Here is a 20,000-nt window from a genome sequence, read left to right on the forward strand (position 1 = left end):
ACACGCTCGTTACTCCAGACCAGCACGTCTGGGGGGGCAGAACGGACCACATAACGCTACCATAGTACCACACATAACGCTACCATAGTACCACACATAACGCTACCATAGTACCACACAGCCATGAGGGGTCATTTGACCTCTGTGAGTAAAGAAAAATGTGAGATCTTTGCAAATTTCAGGACCCTCCTTTCATGACTTTTCCTAGATATGTGCGTTCTACCACCCAGTATCCTTACATTTTCAAAATCACATCAGGATAAGCTAGTATGAAGCTATTTAGCCGTTTTTCTGTGTAGGAAGTAGGCTAATTTACAAGCGGCCAACTGGTTGTTGTTGCGGCCAACGGCTGTTCTAGTGTTAACCCTCACTGTCCGATCTCCTGCTGTAGTTCCACGAGACACTGCTCAAAAACACGCACGGATATCATGCTTTTTCACAGCTGTACATAACAATTGTTATAAATGAACAATGATATTGATGATTTGTCATTTTCCCCACCCCGCCCCCTCCCCAAACACAGCTCCATCCATATCACACTGAGTAACAGTTCAGAGTGTGTGCATTACAGTACGGTGTGTAGCTTCACAACCACCGTTAGCCTTAGGGGATACGTGCGTGTTTAGAGTACGTTTTGGATGATGTTTCTTTCTCGTTCTCCGTGTCAGTACCTCTCATCTCATGCTGGCTGTGCTCTCTGCGTCTCTCCAGCTCCTTCCTGTCGTAGTTGAGCTTCTTCAGACACATGATGCCGTACTGCAAACTTGTCCTACGGTTACGGGAACAATGCAAGTCACATTCTTTACAGAGATAAGAAAGGAAATAGGTCCAAACCTATTAACCCGCTGACTGAACTCCAGAACACTCACCACCCTACAGTGCCGAGTGTTTTTTTTACGTGGTATTTTACTTAGTGACAATACTTGGATTGGTTACATCACCAATTGATGCACTTTTGGTGAATCAAGTCAACTGTAGAATGTTGACAATTCGGGGCGACATCATTCACCCGCAGCACTAAATGAGTTAAACACTTAATCAGCCATGAGGGGTCATTTTTACTGTGAGTAAAAAAAAAGTGTTACTACCACCCAGTATCCTTACATTTCAAAATCACACCAGGATAAGCTAGTATAAAGCTATTTTACAGTTTTTCTGTGTAGGAAGCAGGCTAATTAACAAGCCGGCCAACTAGTGGTCGTTGTGTGTAAATAGCAGGTTAGCATTTTAACATTTGACCCAGAGACGGCTCTTTTAGTAGGTAAAAAAGGCACGGCTGTTCTAGTGTTAACACAAGTGAGAGTAATAAAATAAACTACACTTCCCTTCTAAGTCAGACAAACGTCCCAATGCAGGCGGGGCAGGTGACACCGTAGCCGTAGCCTACCTGTGGAAGCTGTCCACCATTTTGAGATGCACCCTCAGGTCCTTCTTGGTGAGGTGGTCCAGCATGCGGGCGTCCACCAGACACTCCATGAAGTAGCTGCGGTACTGAGGTAGTCCTAGACTGGGCAGCCACTCGTTCCCTATCCACTCATGGTTCATATCGCCGTACGCTAGAGTCTGACAAAAACAACCGGCAGAAAAGTGTGTCTGTGAATGACACTTTATGACCATGTACTGTAATACTAATCACTAATGTTTTTTCATATATATATATATATTTGTCTCATATATATATATATATATATATATATATATATATATATATATATATATACGTATATATATATATATATATGACCAAGCTCAAGGAAATTAGTATAAAACAAAATGAAAACAATTATTATTTATGTGGTACTTGTTGTTAAATCGATTAAACGGTCACTCCCTTACCTGGGCCCAACTTCCCTCCTCCGAATCCGAATGCTGACATTTTGGTCAAGCATGAAAAAGATACCAGAGTCAAACATGTGTGAGAACTCTTTAAACAACCTAAACATGTTTATGTCTCTCCCTCACTGTAGTCCACAGTCTTTCTCTCCACATTCTAACGAGTATCAGAGCCTATGAACTCCTTCAGTCAGAAGGTATATGTTTCAACATAGAACAAAATCCCCCCCCCCCCCCCCCCCCCCCCCCCCCCATCCCATACATCTGACAAATTGAACGAACTATTTCCAACTCGTAGCAAAGACGTCTTTAAATATGGATGAACGGAACTGGCCGTTAGAGGGGAGGTGAGCACCGGTGGGAATTAAAGGCAATTTGAGAGGCAGAACGATTCCCCCCTTTTAGCTTGTGGATTGGCCTCATGGGCAGACACACAGTTTTTTCTCCGCTCGCGGCCCACGCTGACAGATCACATTGTGCTGGAACACGAGGGGCCAATCCAGACCAATTTGCACAAACCCCAGGAATTAAACGAGGGCCCGCTTTTCTCTGTGCCGATCACCGTTCTCCTCGATACGATAGTACAAGATTGGTGTGCCTGGGGAGTTGCCTCATTGTCGCTGACACACAGGCGATATCGGAGGCGGGCAGGGGGAGCGTGCCAACACAAAGGGATATAACCTTTGTGTTCCGAGTTCAGCAGATAATACCTACTATCGCCTGTACTGTTAGAGTGCAGTATACGTCCGTCTCTGACGTACAGATGATTAACACACCCCTGACATCTCGTGAGCTTAGAATTATAAGGTTCTATCTCCGTTTAGGGTAGTTCAGAGATATTGAGCTTCAAAGTTTTTACATCCCATTATGTTTTGTGAGATGGAACATTGGTATTTTATTCATTACTAACTCAAAAATGACAACATTTTAAAAATAAAATGTCAAACATAGGCATTAATAAACACCTAATGGATCAGATTATGTAAAAAAACTCAATTTTGACAAAAATGGAGATAGAACCTTATAATTCTAACGTCACGATGTGGTGTGGATAATACTCTTGTAAACGATTAATATCGAGAGGGGGAAACAATCGGGTTTAAAATTAACATTGTGATGTGACATCATCTATCGAGTGCAATTTATACCACTAGATTTGGACTGGAGCATCGACCTTGTACGCCCAAGTCTGTGTAGGTTCGATACAGTACTGACAGGCAGACAGGAAGGGAGGAAGGAGATCAACAGGGTACGCCTGAGGCCTCGCGTCAAACCAGGATGTACTGTAGAACCGCGCAGAGTGCAGAACACCATCGACAGCTCGCTGAGAGATAAGCGTTCGCTGAATGCTTAGCTCCCCTCGGCCAACGCACCAGTCACACTGCACACACACGCCTGTCTGCCAAAACCATCTCCAAAGAACAGGAACTGCCCTGCAGATGGGTAGGACGCAACCCAACCGCAAAATCAAAATGAAAACCACTATGCGCTTCCTTCACTGTACTCACAATCCATGTAAGACATGCATGGATAGAGGGGTCTCACCCCAGCCCCCCCCCCCCACCCCTGTGAAGGAAGGAAGGAAGGAAGGAAGGAAAGAGGGAACAGGGAGAGAGAGACACAGAGAAAGAAAGAGAGAGGGACAAGAGAAAGAAAGAAAGGAGAAGAGCAGACTAACCGTTTTTGGAGGGGGCCGCGAGGGTCTCCATTTCCTCGTGGGTCAGCCATACGTTGCCTGACGGCTATGCGAGGGGGCGGGCCCAAGCGAGGCAGCAGCAGCAGGAGCAGGAGGAGGAGCAGGAGGAGGAGGAGGAGGAAGAGGAGGAGGAGTCCGCCAGGAGGGGCAAGCAGTATTAAAGAAGAAGAGCAGCACCACTGTAAGCCAATAGTGTTACAGCATCATGGTCAGATGATGAGCAGGCCCCCGCCCCTCTGGGGGTCAAAGGGCACACACAGTTACACAAACAAATAAACAAACACATACATGCAGCACATAACATCACAATAGCAATAGCCAGGCAGCATACCTACTGTACACAGGTATGTGAGACAGACAGACACACACACACACACACACACACACACACACACACACACACACACACACACACTACAGAAGACAAAGAAACATGCCCCATGCAATGCTCCACTGATTCACCATAGCTAGTGCAGAAGTAAATTAGTGCAACAATACGTATAGAAATAAACCTTCACACACACACACACACACACACGCACATGCATATGCATATACAGTATATCTCTCAGCCTCACTTCACTGTAACCCTGTAACACGGTGCTGTAACAACAGGACAAGTGGACCCAATCTGTCGATGCTAATATTAGCACTCGTGATTGCGGTTGTGCTACGTCGGAGGATGAGACATGACATGACCTAGATAAAAGCACTCCCGAGGCAGGCCTACTATCACCGTGCACGCTTCCGTCCTAGTTAAAGACACAGTAACTCGCTCGTCTACGTGAGTCTACGTATGGTACGTAGCGTGATAATACCCTGCCTTGTGATTGTATCAAACAAGTCCGCCTCTTTCACCCTGGCGATGTTCTGCTTGTTAGACACTTCTCCACAGTTCTACAGGGTTGATTAAGACTAGGACAACCATGAGGGGTCATTTGACCCCTGTGAGTAAACAAAAATGTTTGATCTTTGCACTCGATCAAATTTCAGGACCCTCCTTTCATGCCTTTTCCTAGATATGTGGCGTTCTACCACCCAGTATCCTTACATTTTCAATATCACTTCAGGATAAGCTAGTATAAAGCTATTTTGCAGTTTTTTCTGTGTAGGAGGCAGGCTACTTTACAAGCCGGCCAACTAGTGGTCGTTGTGTGTAAATAGCTGATATACATTCTAAAGAGGCGGCTCTTTTAGTGGGTAAAAAGGCACGGCTGTTCTAGTGTTTGAACTCAGTGGCTGTGTAGGGTTTGGGGAGGGGGGGCAGCATGAGCTGACAGACCAACCCTCACAGTTGGGGGGCTCTGTCGTGGCAGTGAGGGGGCGATGGAGTCACACACTCCCTGATGAAAGACTTATTGAAGACTTATTTATGTAAACCAGCTCCTTCCCTTCTTGTGATTTTTTTTCTAAAAGTGTTTTTTTTCCCCTTTCCTAACACCAGGGGAGCCACCCCTCCTAAATTTCGTTGTTTGGTACCTGTACTGTAGCAATGACAATAAAGTCCATTCATTCATTCATTCATTCATTCATTCATTCATGAGGGTGTTAAGTGGCGCTGGCCACACACTGGGACAGACTGGCAGGGGAGGGGCGAGGTTAAGGGCAGTGCCCACTTTCCCTCATGGTAGGATATGGAGGAAGTGCAAGGGCTTGTCACCGTGTGTGTGTGTGTGAGTGTGTGTATTGGTGGGTGGGTCGGGAGTAGCATTGTGTATGTTCGAAAGCATGTGTTTGTGTGTGCAGCTCTCAGCTCTCTGAGTGGGGGTCTTGTGCGTAAATGATACATACTGTTCCTATTATTATTATTATTATTATTATTATTAATAATAATATACATATCATATTATTACTGTTCACAATTCATATTATTAGGAAGCTCATCAGCAGGCTCCTCCGAGACTGTAATTCCATTACCATGACAACTCATCTGAGCTGGGAAACTGTATACAATAGCTGGCAATAGCAGGGAGTAGTAGAGTACCTGAGAGAGGGAGAGAGAGAGAGACTGTGTGTGTGTGTGTGTGTGTGTGTGTGTGTGTGTGTGTGTGTGGACACTCACGGTTCTGGAGGTGGGGGGGGCAGAGGGGCTGGTGAGGGAGACCATCTCCTGGATGGCCAGGCGTAGCTTGAGGCGGTGCAGCGGGTTGCTGATGCCAATCTCTCTCTGGATCTCCGTGTCGGACAAGGCAGACATGATGGCGCCGCTCTTCACGTTGGCACGGCACGCCGCCACGTACCAGGCGGGCATCCCCAGCCACAGCTGAGAGGAGAGGAGGAGGAGGAAGAGGAGGAGGAAGAGGAAGAGCACCAATGATTCGTGACATATTGTTTTGACAGTTTATTGGTGATTCGGTGGGAAAAGGTGGTGCAGAAGGTTGTTCATTCATGTGTAGTAATATGTCAATACTTATGGTAGGCATTGTGGGAAGGTTTGATGACAGACCTACTAGTGAACAGCAGGGGGCAGTAATGCTTGACATTATGACCTAATAACACTTTTGAAGGCCCTATTGATATTTCTGGTGGGTATAGATGAGGGGAAAAAAGAATACAAATATGTATTAATTAAGGGTGTGTCTAATATTCAAACCTTCACTGTGACGATTAAGTCATCAGAGAATGCATACATTATCGTAATTAAGCGAAGTGAAGTTCATATTATCGTCTCCTATGTTGCGTAATGCATAAAGCATTTAGAACCAAATCCATAAAGAGCTAACACGGCAGGGCTGTGCTGTGCTGCAGAGAACAGGTCACCTTCAATCAAAACGGAGAGACCTTAACCAGTGTGGCCTCAAAACACCTGCATCCAGGTGACATTCTCCTGGGTTATGGTACATAGGATACAGTGGCAAGAAAAAGTAAGTGAAACCTTTGAATTACCTGCATTTATGTATAAACTTGTCTTCAAATATGGTCAGATCTTTATCTAAGTTACAATAATGAACACAATCTGTTTAACGAATAACACACATATGATTGTATTGTTCTTGTCCATATTGAATACATCATTCAAACATTCACAGTGTAGGTTGGAAAAAACTATGTGAAGCCCTAGGCTAATGACTTCTACAGAAGCTAATTGGAGGAGTTAGTGAACCTGGAGTGTAATCAATGAAACCAGATTTGCTATTCAGAAGAAGCCTCTGCTGATGTGAGCCATGCATCGTAACCCTTCCCAGCTTTATGCAAATCAACAAGGTAATCTCGGAAAGAGTTTAGATATTCATCAGTCCACAGATAGACGAATTGATTTAGTACTGTGGCTACTCTCCCTAGAAGTGGGCGCCCAGCCAAGCTGACTCCAAAGGCACTACGCAGAATGCTCAATGAGGTAAAAAAAAAAAAAAACAGAACCAGAGTAACAGCCTATGGCTGTGTTCACACTTGACTTCCTTTTTTAGAAAAAAGCGCGGCCTTCAGTCATATCTAAGAGGCAGACAAGGCTTCCCTTTAACTCAGTTCTGTGAGGAAGAATTGTCCCAAAATTCTAGCGCTTGAGGTTATTGCTGCCAAAGGAGGTTCGACCAGTTTATTAAATCCACGGGTTCACTTACTTTTTCCCACTAGCACTGCGAATGTTCAATGGGTGTGTTCAATAAAGACATGAATGATGAATAATTGTTTGTGTGTTATTAGCTTAAGCACATTGTGTTTGTCTATAACTTGTGACATGGATGAAGATCAGATCACATTTTATGACCGATTAAAATGCAGAAAAACAGGTCATTCCAAAGGGTTCACATACTTTTTCTCGCCACTGTATCTGTGAGACTGCCTGTTGCTGCTCTCTTATAGGCCGAGTGCCAGACAATAAATGAGAGAATAGACACAGCCAGCACGCAAACAGCAGCAGCAGCCAGCAGGCCTAATAATCTTACAATAACTCCTGGTAACGGAGTGGCTGGTGTAGACCTCTGGCATCAACATTACAGGGAAAGGGGGGGGGGGGGGGGCTGCTATGTAAGAGTAAGTTGTAATTTGATATTGATTAACAGTTACGTTTAGAGTGAATGACTGTGTCTTGGTTGCATTGATAATGGACCTATCTCTAAGTCACGCCCCCAAAATAGAAATTGTCCAATCATATCACGGCAAAAGTCACTACAGGCAGAAAAAACTCGGACAAACTCCCGCCAACTCCCGCCATTGTAAGTCATTGAATGTCATTCGGTCACGGTCGGTCAGTCAGTCACTGTCAGTGAAGCGTTGTTTGTTTGTCGGAGTTTTCAAAGGGGGGCGTGGCTTAGCGATAGGTCCATTGCCATATTCAGTGGTAAGACGGTAAGGTTACAGTTTTGTAACCTAGTACAGGGGGGGTAAACCTTCATGGGGGGGTTAAATGTTAAACACTGTGGTAGGTATATTAGATCCATAGGACGGCGAAAGGGACGGAATGGAATCTGCGTCACCGAGGAGAGGGTCTGGAGCATGGCGGGGGGGGGGGGTGGTAAATCTACCCCAGATGGGAGGCTTGAGCCTGGGCTTAAGAGCGCCTACCTCCAGCCAGGCGACCACGGTGGGGCCGTCCCATTGGGCGAAGGGTAAGCCCTTTCTTCTGGCTTCTTCCAACAGCTCGTGCCTAAGGAGGAGGGGGGGGGGGGGGGGGGGAGGAGATACATGGAATGAACACACTGCATACATACAGTACACACACAGATAACACACCCATACACATGCGTGTGCACACAGCAGCCCCCTCCACACCCAGAGCTTTGGAAAGGGCACAGTGTGTGTGTGAGTGAGTGTGTGTGTGTGTGAGTGCGTGTGTGTGTGTGTGAGTGAGTTATCACACATCCATCTAAACCCTGCTGCCACGTGTGTGTGTGTGCTCTGCCTCCCGCCATCTGGCACAGTCAAGTGCACGCACGCACACACGCACTTACTCTCACACACACGTGCGCTCACACACACGCACTCACTCACACACACACACGCTCCCTCACTCAGACGCGCTCACTCACATGCGCTCACACACACACACACACACACAGACACGCACTCACTCACATGCGCTCACTCACACGCGCTTACTCACATGCGCTCACTCACACACACACACACACACACACAGACACGCACTCACTCACATGCGCTCACTCACACGCGCTCACTCACACACACACACACACGCACTCACTCACACGCACACACACACGCGCTCACACACACACACACGCGCTCACTCACACGCGCTCACTCACACACACACGCGCTCACACACACACTTGCTCACTCACTCACTCACACGTGCTCACACACACACGCACTCGCTCACACACACAAGCACTCACTCACACACGCTCACTCACACACACACACACGCGCGCTCACTCACACATGCTCACTCACACACACGCACACACGCACACACACACACACACACACACGCACGCGCACACACCTTCAAGGGCCTGGGCCTGTGTGTTGAGTGTGCTAATCTGAAACCAACCGGTCCAGTGCTGCTGTGAATGTCTATCCCACTGCTGCTCAGGAAGGCAGGATGGAGACCGGAGGTTCTACTACCCTTTACAGTCCTGCTGAAGGACCTCTTTCTGCCTGTCCTTAAATCATGTTGGGGGGGGGCGGGGGGGGGGTTGTGGGGGTGTGGCGGTAGGAGGTCTTTATTCACATTCTCTGGCCTTTTGTAGATGTATTTGGTTGGAGCTGACCCAAGCTTCAAATGTTTTGTATTAGCAGGGGTCCGCTTCCAGAGAGTTGTGCAGAAGCACTGGCAGAAAGCTATTCAGCCCAAAGTAAATTGTCTCTGTGTGTGTGTGTGTGTGTGTGTGTGTATGTGTGTGTGTGTGTATGTGTGAATGTGTATGTGTGTGTATGTGTGTGTGTATGTGTGTGTGTGTGTGTGTGTGTGTGTGTGTGTATGTGTGTGAATAAATCGAGGTTTAAGAGTGGATGGGGGGCTTATTTTGCAGCAAGGGACCAGATAGGCTACGGTGGAGAGATATCTAAGTGCAGAACGTTACTTCCACCAATCCATACATAATGTATAAACCCCGACTTGACAGTTGGAAGTGAAGAGAGAGGAGAGACTTTTGAACTGATAAACATACACACACTCACACACACTCACACACCCTCTCACGCAAGTCTCTCACACAGCACAACATAAACAACAAAATAGACTTGAGAGGTTTTCAATCTCTACTCATACTGTACAACAACAAAATCCCCTGAGAGTTCCCCCCGCAATGTCTTACTTCTAATATTGTCAGCTAAATGTTAGCTAGAAGGATAAAGACGAGGCACATTGAAATGGAACACGTGCGACTCAAAGGCCTCAGTGCAGAGAAAGGGCACTTGAACACAGCATACATACAGTACAACGCCTGCGTCAATTAACCACCACCGTTACAGACATATCCATTCAAATAGAAGCTTCTGCATCGTCTTATCGATACGTAGGGGGTAATAATATAATCAATATGTTCAGGTCTGGGGCTTTATGCCCGAGTTCTACATTTCACTGAACATAGTAGCTGGGTAGAGGGAAAGGCAACAGTTATGACAAATCAAACACAGAAAAAAAGAACAAGATTTGACAGCCTATAACCAGGTATTGCGACTGGTTATTCCTCACATAGATATACACACACACATATATATACACAAGGAGAGGAAAGTTTTTTTTTGGACATCCAAGTGTGAACAACGGTCCGACTGACGGCCAAAGGTTCTGTGTGTCCGGGCCATGGATGCAGCTTCTATTCAACTGTGGGCGGAGAAACGGCAAGGGGGGGGGGGGGTTGGGGGGGGTCATAAACAGGCTGCGGAGGACAGACAGAGTGACATCAGCTTTTTGGCACCGGCCTTTGGGAGGGACAGACGGCCGGACAGAGAAAAGGAGGGGACAGACAGGGGCACAGCGCTGACAACGGTGGTGTCCGTTGGTGGAGTCACACCTTCACAACTTACCCGCTTTGTTAGTCATATGATGAAGGGGGGAGGAGGAGGAAGAGAGGAGACGAGAAGGAGAGAAGAGATAGAGAGAGAGAGAAAGAGAAAGAGAGAGAGCAGGAGAGAAATGTTAATGAGTTAATCCGCCTTTACCACACCGCCCTGCTCCCAAAACACCCAGGAGAATACAACACACACACACACGCACGGCCGCACACGCACACGCACGGCCGCACACGCACACACACACACAAACAAACCAGAAAAGAGCGGAAGAGATATTAGACGACACTTAAGTCCAAAAATAGATATGTTAAGCATACGAGGGGGGGGGGGGGGCAAGACACCTCCATGGGGTTTGGCATTCTTCACACTGACGCATTCTTCACAGACTGTAAGCCAAATCCAACGACAAAAACCGCACAGAAATGACAAGTCACATCGAACAATAAACCATGGCCATAATCGATCAAGAGGCTGAAAAAAGTTCAATTTCCGCAGGCAACTCAATACAGTGGCATGCGCTGGGAGGCATCACGATGCAAGGCGGTCCGAATCCTGCGAGAACTGCGATGGAGAGGTCAGCGGCAAACAACCAACATTCGTCAACACACACAATACCTTCTATCGATTGTACTGGAGAGGGGGGGAGGCAAAGTTATTAGTCATGATAGCTCAATGCTCGCTTGCAGGAAACACATTCATCATTCGGCACCGGCACACACACACACGCACACACACACACACACACACACACTCACACACACACACATAACCCTGCTGAAAGGAGAGTAGATTTACGCACGAGGGAACCCCCCCTTAAACACAGTGGATCTGACGGGTTGGTGATCTACGGGTCGTCTTCAGGAGGTGGGGGGGGCTTTCAACTGACGCACACGATGATGAATGTGGGCTGTGAGAGATGAATGGACCTCGACCCAAATCAATAGTCTTCTATTTAGAGAGGGGGCTCCCTGCTTCCTCTGACCCTCTATCCTCCTCTATGTGGATACAGCCCCCCCCCCCCCCCCCCCCCCCCTCTGTATTGATCATCTCTCCTCTACCCACGCTAACTAAGCACTGTGTGAGGTCAGAGGTCATACTGGGTCAAATAGGACCCTGTTCTGCTTCCCCATAGCTGGACATGGAGGAATGTTGGGACGTGCAGAGGGACATAGGGTCTCTGACAGTCACACACCATAGTGTTAGTGTTAGGGTGTCTAACACACACCATAGTGTTAGTGTTAGAGTCTCGCAACAGTCACACACCAGAGTGTTAGTGTTAGGCTCTCTAACAGTCACACACCAGAGTGTTAGTGTTAGGCTCTCTAACAGTCACACACCAGAGTGTTAGTGTTAGGCTCTCTAACAGTCACACACCATAGTGTTAGTGTTAGGCTCTCTAACAGTCACACACCAGAGTGTTAGTGTTAGGCTCTCTAACAGTCACACACCAGAGTGTTAGTGTTAGGCTCTCTAACAGTCACACACGATAGTGTTAGTGTGAGGGTGTCTAACAGTCACACACCAGAGTGTTAGTGTTAGGGTGTCTAACAGTCACACACCATAGTGTTAGTGTTAGGGTGTCTAACAGTCACACACCATAGTGTTAGTGTTAGGGTGTCTAACAGTCACACACCATAGTGTGGAGAGTAGTTAGGAAAGTGTAGTGGGTTGAGTGTGTGTACTGACGCTATGCAACAGGGTCTTTGTGTGTGTGTGTGTGTGTGTGTGTAAATGTGTGTGCGAGAGAGAGTGTGTGTATGTGTGTGTGTAAATGTGTGTGTGTGCGTAAATGTGTGTGTGTGTGTGTGTGTGTGTGTGTGTGTGTGTGAGAGAGAGTGTGTGTGCGTGTGTGTAAATGTGTGTGCGAGAGAGAGTGTGTGTGTGTGGTGTGTGTAAATGTGTGTGTGTGTGTGTAAATGTGTATGTGTGTGTGTAAATGTGTGTGTGTATGTTAAATGTGTGTGTGTGTGTGTGTAAATGTGTATGTGTGTGTGTAAATGTGTATGTGTGTGTGTAAATGTGTGTGTGTAAATGTGTGTGTAAATGTGTATGTGTGTGTGTACATGTGTGTGTGTAAATGTGTGTGTGCGTGCGTGTTCTGACACTTGGTCTGACTTCCCTCCAGCTGCATGTGAGATGATTCAGGGGGGATATTGACCCGGGTGTGCTGGGGGGGTTAGAGAGAGTGAAGCTGCGCTGGCAGGTTGACAGGTGGCCAGAGGCGGTGGTGGGTGGGTGGGTTGGGTGGGTTGGTGTTTTTGAAAAGCTTACTTCTTTTTCAGCCTGCGGTCCTTCTCTGCCTGAGTGCCCAGCTTCCCCACTCCCATGTCCTGACCCGCCATGTCTGGATCTGAGGGGTTGGCTGTCACAAAGTCGAGGGGAGGGGGGGATTGGGGGGGGGGAGAAGACATTATAGGGTCAGAGAAGACATTACAGAGCTCATAGAAAACATCCAACGTAGATACTGTACTTAACAAAAAAAAAAGTGTTCTATCTTTGCACTCGATCAAATTCCAGGACCCTCCTTTCATGACTTTTCCTAGATATGTGCGTTCTACCACCCAGTATCCTTACATTTTCAAAATCACACCAGGATAAGCTAGTATGAAGCTATTTTGCAGTTTTTCTGTGTAGGAGGCTAGGCTCATTTACAAGGCGGGCAACTTGTGGTCGTTGTGTGTAAACAGCAGCTTTCCATTGTAAAGACTATGGTCATTTGACCCCCGAGGCGGCTCTTATACTAGGTAACAAAAAAGGCACGGCTGTTCTAGTGTTAACTCGTACAGTACTGTATGTCGAGTCGAGAGGCGACGTTTACAGCAGGATGCTTTGACCAGAAGAGCTCCTGTATGGCAGACTCCACCTGGCTGTCACATCACACAAACACAGTAACCTCCTCAGGTATCGAGCCGATCAGCGTGTGTGGTGTGAACAGAGCCGGCCGGTCAGACGGTCAGTACCTCCCCCCCCCGGGCCCATGGCCTGCTCTCTGTGGTGGGCCAGCTGGGCCAGCCGGGTCTTCTCCTTCTTGCCGAACAGCCGTCCAATGGAGGACTTGATGCCCTTCTTCTTAGGCTGCTTGTGGAGGGAGTCCTGGCTGCTGGCCACGCTGCTCAGGGCGCTGGCCTCCGCCTCCAGGGTGGCCGCGATCCTGGAAACCCCCGACACACACGCACACGAGCGTGCACACACACACGCACACACACATGCGCACACACACGCACACACATGCGCGAACACACACGCACACACATGCGCGCACGCACGCACACACACGCGCGCACACGAGCACACACACACGAGCACACGCACGCGCAAACGAACACACACACACACACACACACACACGCACACACGCGCACACACGCGCACGCACGCACGCACACACACACACACACACACGCACACACACACACACACACACACACGCACACACACACGCGCACACACACACGCGCACGCACGCACACACACACACACACACACACACACACACGCACGCACACGAACACAGGAACACACACACACACACACATTTGTCGAGTCGGCTCGTACGGCGACGGAAGGGATGGAACGATCTCTCTGTGACGGATTTTTGTATAACAGACACAGTCAGACACTACTCCTGTTGCCGTGAGAACCCCCCCCCCCCCCCAACCCCCCAAAAACTATGTTGTTACTTACAGTACCAGTCAAAAGGTTTGGACACGCTTTCCCATTCAATTAAATGCGTGTGTTGTAGTTTTGTGTCAAATAGACTGAGAATTGAAGTCTGTATCTCTACATTCTGGGAAATCGTAGCTAACTGTTCAGTCTGCCTGGGGACAGCGCCAATGACTTGTTGCGCAATAACTCTGTGTCGTACTTACTAAAGTCTAGTCTAGCGTTTCCTGTCACCACATTTGTTTGCCAAGATTAGTGATCTCATAAAGGGAGTAGACTTGGTATATAAGGGCTGAGCTCAGAGAAGGAGGGGGCTCTCTGGGTTTTGCAAACTCTAGACTGCTGTCATGTACGTTTATAAATAAAAGGCTTCAAGCTCATTTGATCGCTCCCTTCCCTAACCCTGTTCAATATCCAATATCAACAGACAAGAAACCCACTACAAAGGCGTGTCCAAACGTTTGTCTGGTACTGTATGTGAGACACGGACGACTCCCCCTGGTGGTCGGTCACGTACCCCCGCGCGTCGTTGTGGGAGGAGGCCGGCAGCGTGTGGGTCATGCGGACGGTCCGTGGCGTGGCGGGGGGGGACGTCTCACACTTGATGGTGGCCTTGTCCTGCCCGTCCTCGTCCACTGCCGCGATCTGGGGACGGAGACACGCACACACACGCACACACACGTACACACACGCACACACACGCATACACACACACACACGCGCACACACACACGCACGCACACACAGACACAGACACAGACACACACACACACACACACACACACACACACACACAGTCTCATGTACCTGTATCACCTACTTTACCTGTATCACCTACTTTACCTACTTTACCTGTATCACCTACCTGTACCCTCACAGACATCAGTCTCTGCTAGCCTGACAGAAGCTAGCTTATGGAAAGCAAGTTTATAGGACGTTTGCTTCCAGAGCCTCAGGGAAGCTACAGGGAGTCTGATGCACAGTGAACCTGATATGTCCGACCCACTGTAAGTGATAATAAATCATGTTAACTAATGTAGAATAATAATAATGCTGATGCCGTACCTTTCTTCTGTGTTTCCTTAGATCACTGGGCTGCAGGGTGGAGGAGAGGAGAGACAACAGATACATCAACTTAAGTTAACGTGAACAAATGTTTTGGAAAATTACATAGTATAGTTGGACAACAGACCTTCCCTACCCCTAACCATCTCCCTTAACCCTGCCACCCCCCCTCCCCCCATGGACATGTACCCCCTGCTGTGTTAATTGTTCCCTGTTCGTTAACTGTGTTCTATGTGCTCATGTTATCTGTTGCTTGTTGTTTCTGTGTTGTCTGTTTTTCCCATATTGTCAGCGTCTTTGAGGCCTGGAAAAGCACTATATAACGAATTATTATTATTATTATTATTATTATTATAGTTACTGTACACACTCGCAATACAGAGCGGACCTCTCTTCTATCCATATTGTAAATACTCTTGTTCATATTTCATGCCGTTACGTATCCCGTAAATATTCTATTCCGTAAGGGAGTCACATGGCCTGTGAATGACAGATGACCAAGCTGAGATCCATACGGAGGGACAATGAGTGATTTGTAAACGGAACGACCCGCGGTGCCACTATTCATTGGCCCAATCAATACAATCAGGGCTCATTCTTTAGAAGCCCCTGGGTGTTGGAGACATTTACTCACTAACACCATTTCGCTGGGGTGGATTGTGGGGGATTTTTTTTATTTTTTGCGCAGCAGCTATAAAAAAAAATATGAAAAAAATAAAGATGTAAAACTCCCTGTTACAGGGACATCTGGAGCAGTGAAGCCTCAGGTCTGTGTGCTGTCAGGAGAAGAGAGATGGAGTGGGAGGAGAGATAGAGGGGGGGGGGGGGAGACACACAGAGAAAGAGAGAGAGGATAGAGGGAGGGGGGGGGGAGAGAGAGGGGGGAGGAGCGAGAGAAAGAGATAGAGATGATAGAGGGAAAGAGAGGGAGAGAGAGAGAGGATAGAGGGAGAGAGAGGGGGGAGGAGAGAGAGAGACAGAGAGAGAAAGAGAGAGAGAGAGGTGGAGAATCCTCTTGTATTGTGCATCTTGGATTGGTCAGAATGCACCAAAGGAATGCCATTTTGACAGACAAACTGAGATGTGTAGTTTGTGTGAACTGGATTTGCGATGTATTTGAGGATATTGCTATTATTATTCAGAGAGCAGCTATATTAGGTGTCCAACCCCTTGTGTCTGACCTCCTTTTGTTTGGCTATGAAGCTTTAAAGAGTCCCCAGACCAAAACAAGCCACACGACACTGGAGCAACAGAACCCAGCCTCCTGGATACTCAACAAAATCCATAAAAAAATATACAGCTACCCTAGCCTAGTCACGTGGAAAGAAATCCAATCCAAGCTTTTTTTAAGTGGCTGCGTTCTGGAAATCTGCTGTAAGCCAGGCTCTGTCTCTCTCTTTCTCAGAGCTGCTTTGCCATCTAAGCCCAGGGTCCTTTAAAGTCACTAGTCAAAACAGGCTTGATGACATAATCGAGACCTGTTTGGGTGAGGTAAGTCATCGATGGAGTCCTATCTAGAAACAAACCATTGCTCCTGCTGCCCAGAGATTGAATATGTTGTTTAAGGATAGTATGGATCTGAAAGGACTGGTATATCTTGCTATGGATAGGTAGGTATCAATCCTTTCACATCTATATGGATGTCTCTAGGGGTGTTAACACTAGAACAGCCATGAGCCATGGGTCATTTGACCCCTGTGAGTAAAGAAAAGTGTTATATCTTTGCACTCGATCAAATTTCAGGACCCTCCTTTCATTACTTTTTCTAGATATGTGCGTTCTACCACCCAGTATCCTTACATTTTCAAAAATCACCTCAGGATAAGCTAGTATAAAGCTATTTAGTAGGCTCTTTTAGTAGGTAAAAAAGGCACGACTGTTCTAGTGTTAAGGGCTAGGCTAGGGGGCCGTGGCTGAGTGCAGCAGTACTATACCGTACCAGGGTCATGACGCCCATGCGCTCCATGTCTCTGTCGCTGCGGGGGTCCAGCTTGGGGGTGGAGTGTCCGCTGGGCGGGGAGGAGCTGGCCAGGGAGGAGGCGGTGGCCGAGGCGGTCATGGAGGCCCCGGGGTAGGGCATGCGGGCCAGGTTGAGGCCCTCCAGGCTGACGCTCGCCACGCGGTTCTCTATCTCCTCCGCCCGCAGCTCCGTGGACTCCTTCTCCTCCTGGATCAACCTGGGAACAGAGGATCCGAGACGTCAAGATTAGAGCGTTATCTTCTATCATCGTCCACATTTGCATAAGACGGAAACTAGTGTCGTGGATTTAATTGATTCTTAATAGACTGAGTAAACCTTATAAAGCACAAAGAGCTTAAATATTGTCCCCAAAGAGGCCTTTTATTAAGCAAAGTCACAGGAGCGCAGAGAGCAAATAGCAGACAAAAGGCCCCCATATTTATAGAGCTGTCCTTGGTCATGAGGTCACTATTCTTGGGAACCAATCATATTATACAAATCTGTGATTGCACAAGTTATGGGCACGGTCCACAGTCAGAATTATTCGCTGCGCCACAGATCTTGGCACATCTCTGACAGGAAGGAAATGGGCCTTCCTTGAGTGCTAGATTCGCCAAAAAGACTTCAATTGTCAGTATGAACTGATATAAAACTACAACAGGAGGGAGAGAAGCAGTCAAGTAATGGTACGTGTGGTGGTTCTCCTAACATCAAGGTACAGTGTTGCACTATGGGTAGACTCAGCAGGGAAAAAGGGGGTCCTGCCATCTACTATGCATTTTTTTACTTTTTATGCACTCATGCACTTTTTTTTTTTTTTTGCATCCATATGTTCTTAAACTTGAATGTAAACGTATGTACTTTTTATGTATTTATTGAACTGTTCTTAAACTTGAAGATGTTGGTGCATTATTTGTGGCCATGAACTGTGGAAACTGAATTGCCCTTCGGGGATAAACAAAGTATTGTGTATCTGTATCTAAAAGAGCATTTCAACATGACGCTGATGTGTCTCAGCTGCAATAAGTGTCAGATACAGACACACTTGAATGTACCCCACAATATTCTTCATAGAACATTAATCTATGGAAACAACATTTTAAGAGGTATACTTGTTTGGATGGCTTATTACGGTACTTCTCTCCTTATTCACCTGCTAAAGCTTTATTTTATAGTGTTTTGGCTCATTCACTTTACGGTAATCCCGGGGAAAAAAAAGATGGCTTTCCCCGTTGCTCCTCTGAGGCGGATTCCACAGGATTTGCATGAAAAAGTCGAGCGAGCGGCGCCCATAGGGTACTTCAATTACACGGAAAGCGGAGGAGATGAAAAGGCTAAAAGCCGGTTCATTAGCCATAACAATACGGAGAGTAGCTCACTCGTTAATTAGATGAGAACTTAATTCCTGGGGCTCAGGGTAGCAATCTTGCCATTTGAGATTTAATCGTTCATTCTCAAGTTAGTATACAGAAACCGCGGTGTACTTCCCATCGATTGTGCTTCACATTAATGAAGACCGTGCTTAAGGCAAATGAACAACACTTGACGAATGTACAGGACGTAGAGCTACTGGATACAGAATGTGTGCATAATGTCACGCTAATTAGTGAACAGATAATCAAAGCTCCAACAGGCAGCAGTAACAGTATCTTGCATCTTAAATATAGCACAAACCAGTGAATGTTTTTTTATGTTTGAACATAATGTCACACCCAAGATCTTTAGATAGAGCAGTATACAGAGTAGATTGTCCTACAAAGACACTTAAGGGTGTGTTCTCACTAGAACATATGCTTCACTTGGAATCGGAGTTTAGGATAAGATCCGCTTTGCTCTGCGTCGTTTGGAGCTGTGAGAACGCGCATTCGAAGTCGCTCCCGGAGCAAACAACTGACGCGTGCTCCGCTTGAAAAGGGTGGTTTCGCTCCGGTTAGAAACGACGCATCGAGGCTGTCCATAGGAAATCAACAGCGCATGCGTGTTGATTTGGATAAGAGCGGGACGATCTATCTATCAACTATCGATCGGTCGTTCGTTCGTCCTAATCTGTAGCTTACATTGCTCTTCAAAGAACCTATAAGACCATTCCCCTGTTATGTTGGGCGCGCACCTCTCGAATTCAATGCAGCTATATGGACTAGGCCTACTTTACCTACGTCCCAGGACAGTCCCAAGGCAGTCAACGTGTCGGTGGGCATTCAGTCGGCGTGTGTGTGTGTGTGTGTCACAAGCTCACTGCATGTGGAGACCCCCGGTAAATGAAAGCTCGCAGCTGTCTCTAGATCAAGTGCGTGTGTTCTCCACTCTCTGCCGTTCAATAACAGCCCATCACTTGTTTGTTTGTTTGTTTGTTTGTATGTAGGCCTATTTATTGATTTATAAATGGTGGTGAAGATCTATTTCCCGCTCATGCTCGTATTGATCTTGATTTGCCATTATCTGGCACCCAAAAACCAAAAAGAAGTGCCAGTAGGGCGAGCGCCATACGCTGTTGTGGGTCCATCATTCGTGTCTCTGTTGAATTCCCTCTACATTTTTCTGACCAATCAACTACCACGTCTGTTGCTTCGATTGCGTACGTTACTTTGTTTACCAAAAGGGCTGTGAGAACGCAAATCAGAGAAATCGTTTATGCAACAATGTTGCAATCTCATCCACTTGCTCCGGGTCATAATTCGGATTTTCAAGTGAGAACATCACCTAAGATTTAGATTGTCATCTAAAAAATAATAATTAGACACCTATACTTTCTTCTATCTATTTTTTTGGTTTCTTTTTATTTTACTACTCGATCTTTTCAGTTTGTAAAGCGTCTTTGAGTGTCTAGAAAAGCGCTATATAAGTCTAATGTATTATTAT

At 46.9% G+C, this 20,000-nt stretch overlaps 1 protein-coding gene across 1 annotated transcript in view; it reads right to left on the minus strand.

The window, feature by feature from the left end:
- The window catches only part of ppfia2 (PTPRF interacting protein alpha 2), a gene marked incomplete at both ends in the record, with an annotated part of 152,851 nt that overhangs the window by 7,735 nt on the left and 125,116 nt on the right, over positions 1-20,000 (minus strand). The window contains 13 exon segments of the mRNA XM_080537887.1: positions 1-28; positions 672-769; positions 1,388-1,563; positions 1,837-1,869; positions 3,512-3,517; positions 3,519-3,575; positions 5,592-5,792; positions 8,033-8,114; positions 12,725-12,803; positions 13,414-13,604; positions 14,634-14,761; positions 15,182-15,211; positions 17,121-17,358. The exon segment at positions 1-28 is cut by the window's left edge and continues 148 nt beyond it. Coding sequence (XP_080394013.1) covers positions 1-28; positions 672-769; positions 1,388-1,563; positions 1,837-1,869; positions 3,512-3,517; positions 3,519-3,575; positions 5,592-5,792; positions 8,033-8,114; positions 12,725-12,803; positions 13,414-13,604; positions 14,634-14,761; positions 15,182-15,211; positions 17,121-17,358 — 1,347 coding nt within the window.

The sequence above is a fragment of the Nansenia antarctica genome, assembly GCF_963989245.1.
Source record: "Nansenia antarctica genome assembly, chromosome: 8".
Classification (NCBI taxonomy): domain Eukaryota; kingdom Metazoa; phylum Chordata; class Actinopteri; order Argentiniformes; family Microstomatidae; genus Nansenia; species Nansenia antarctica.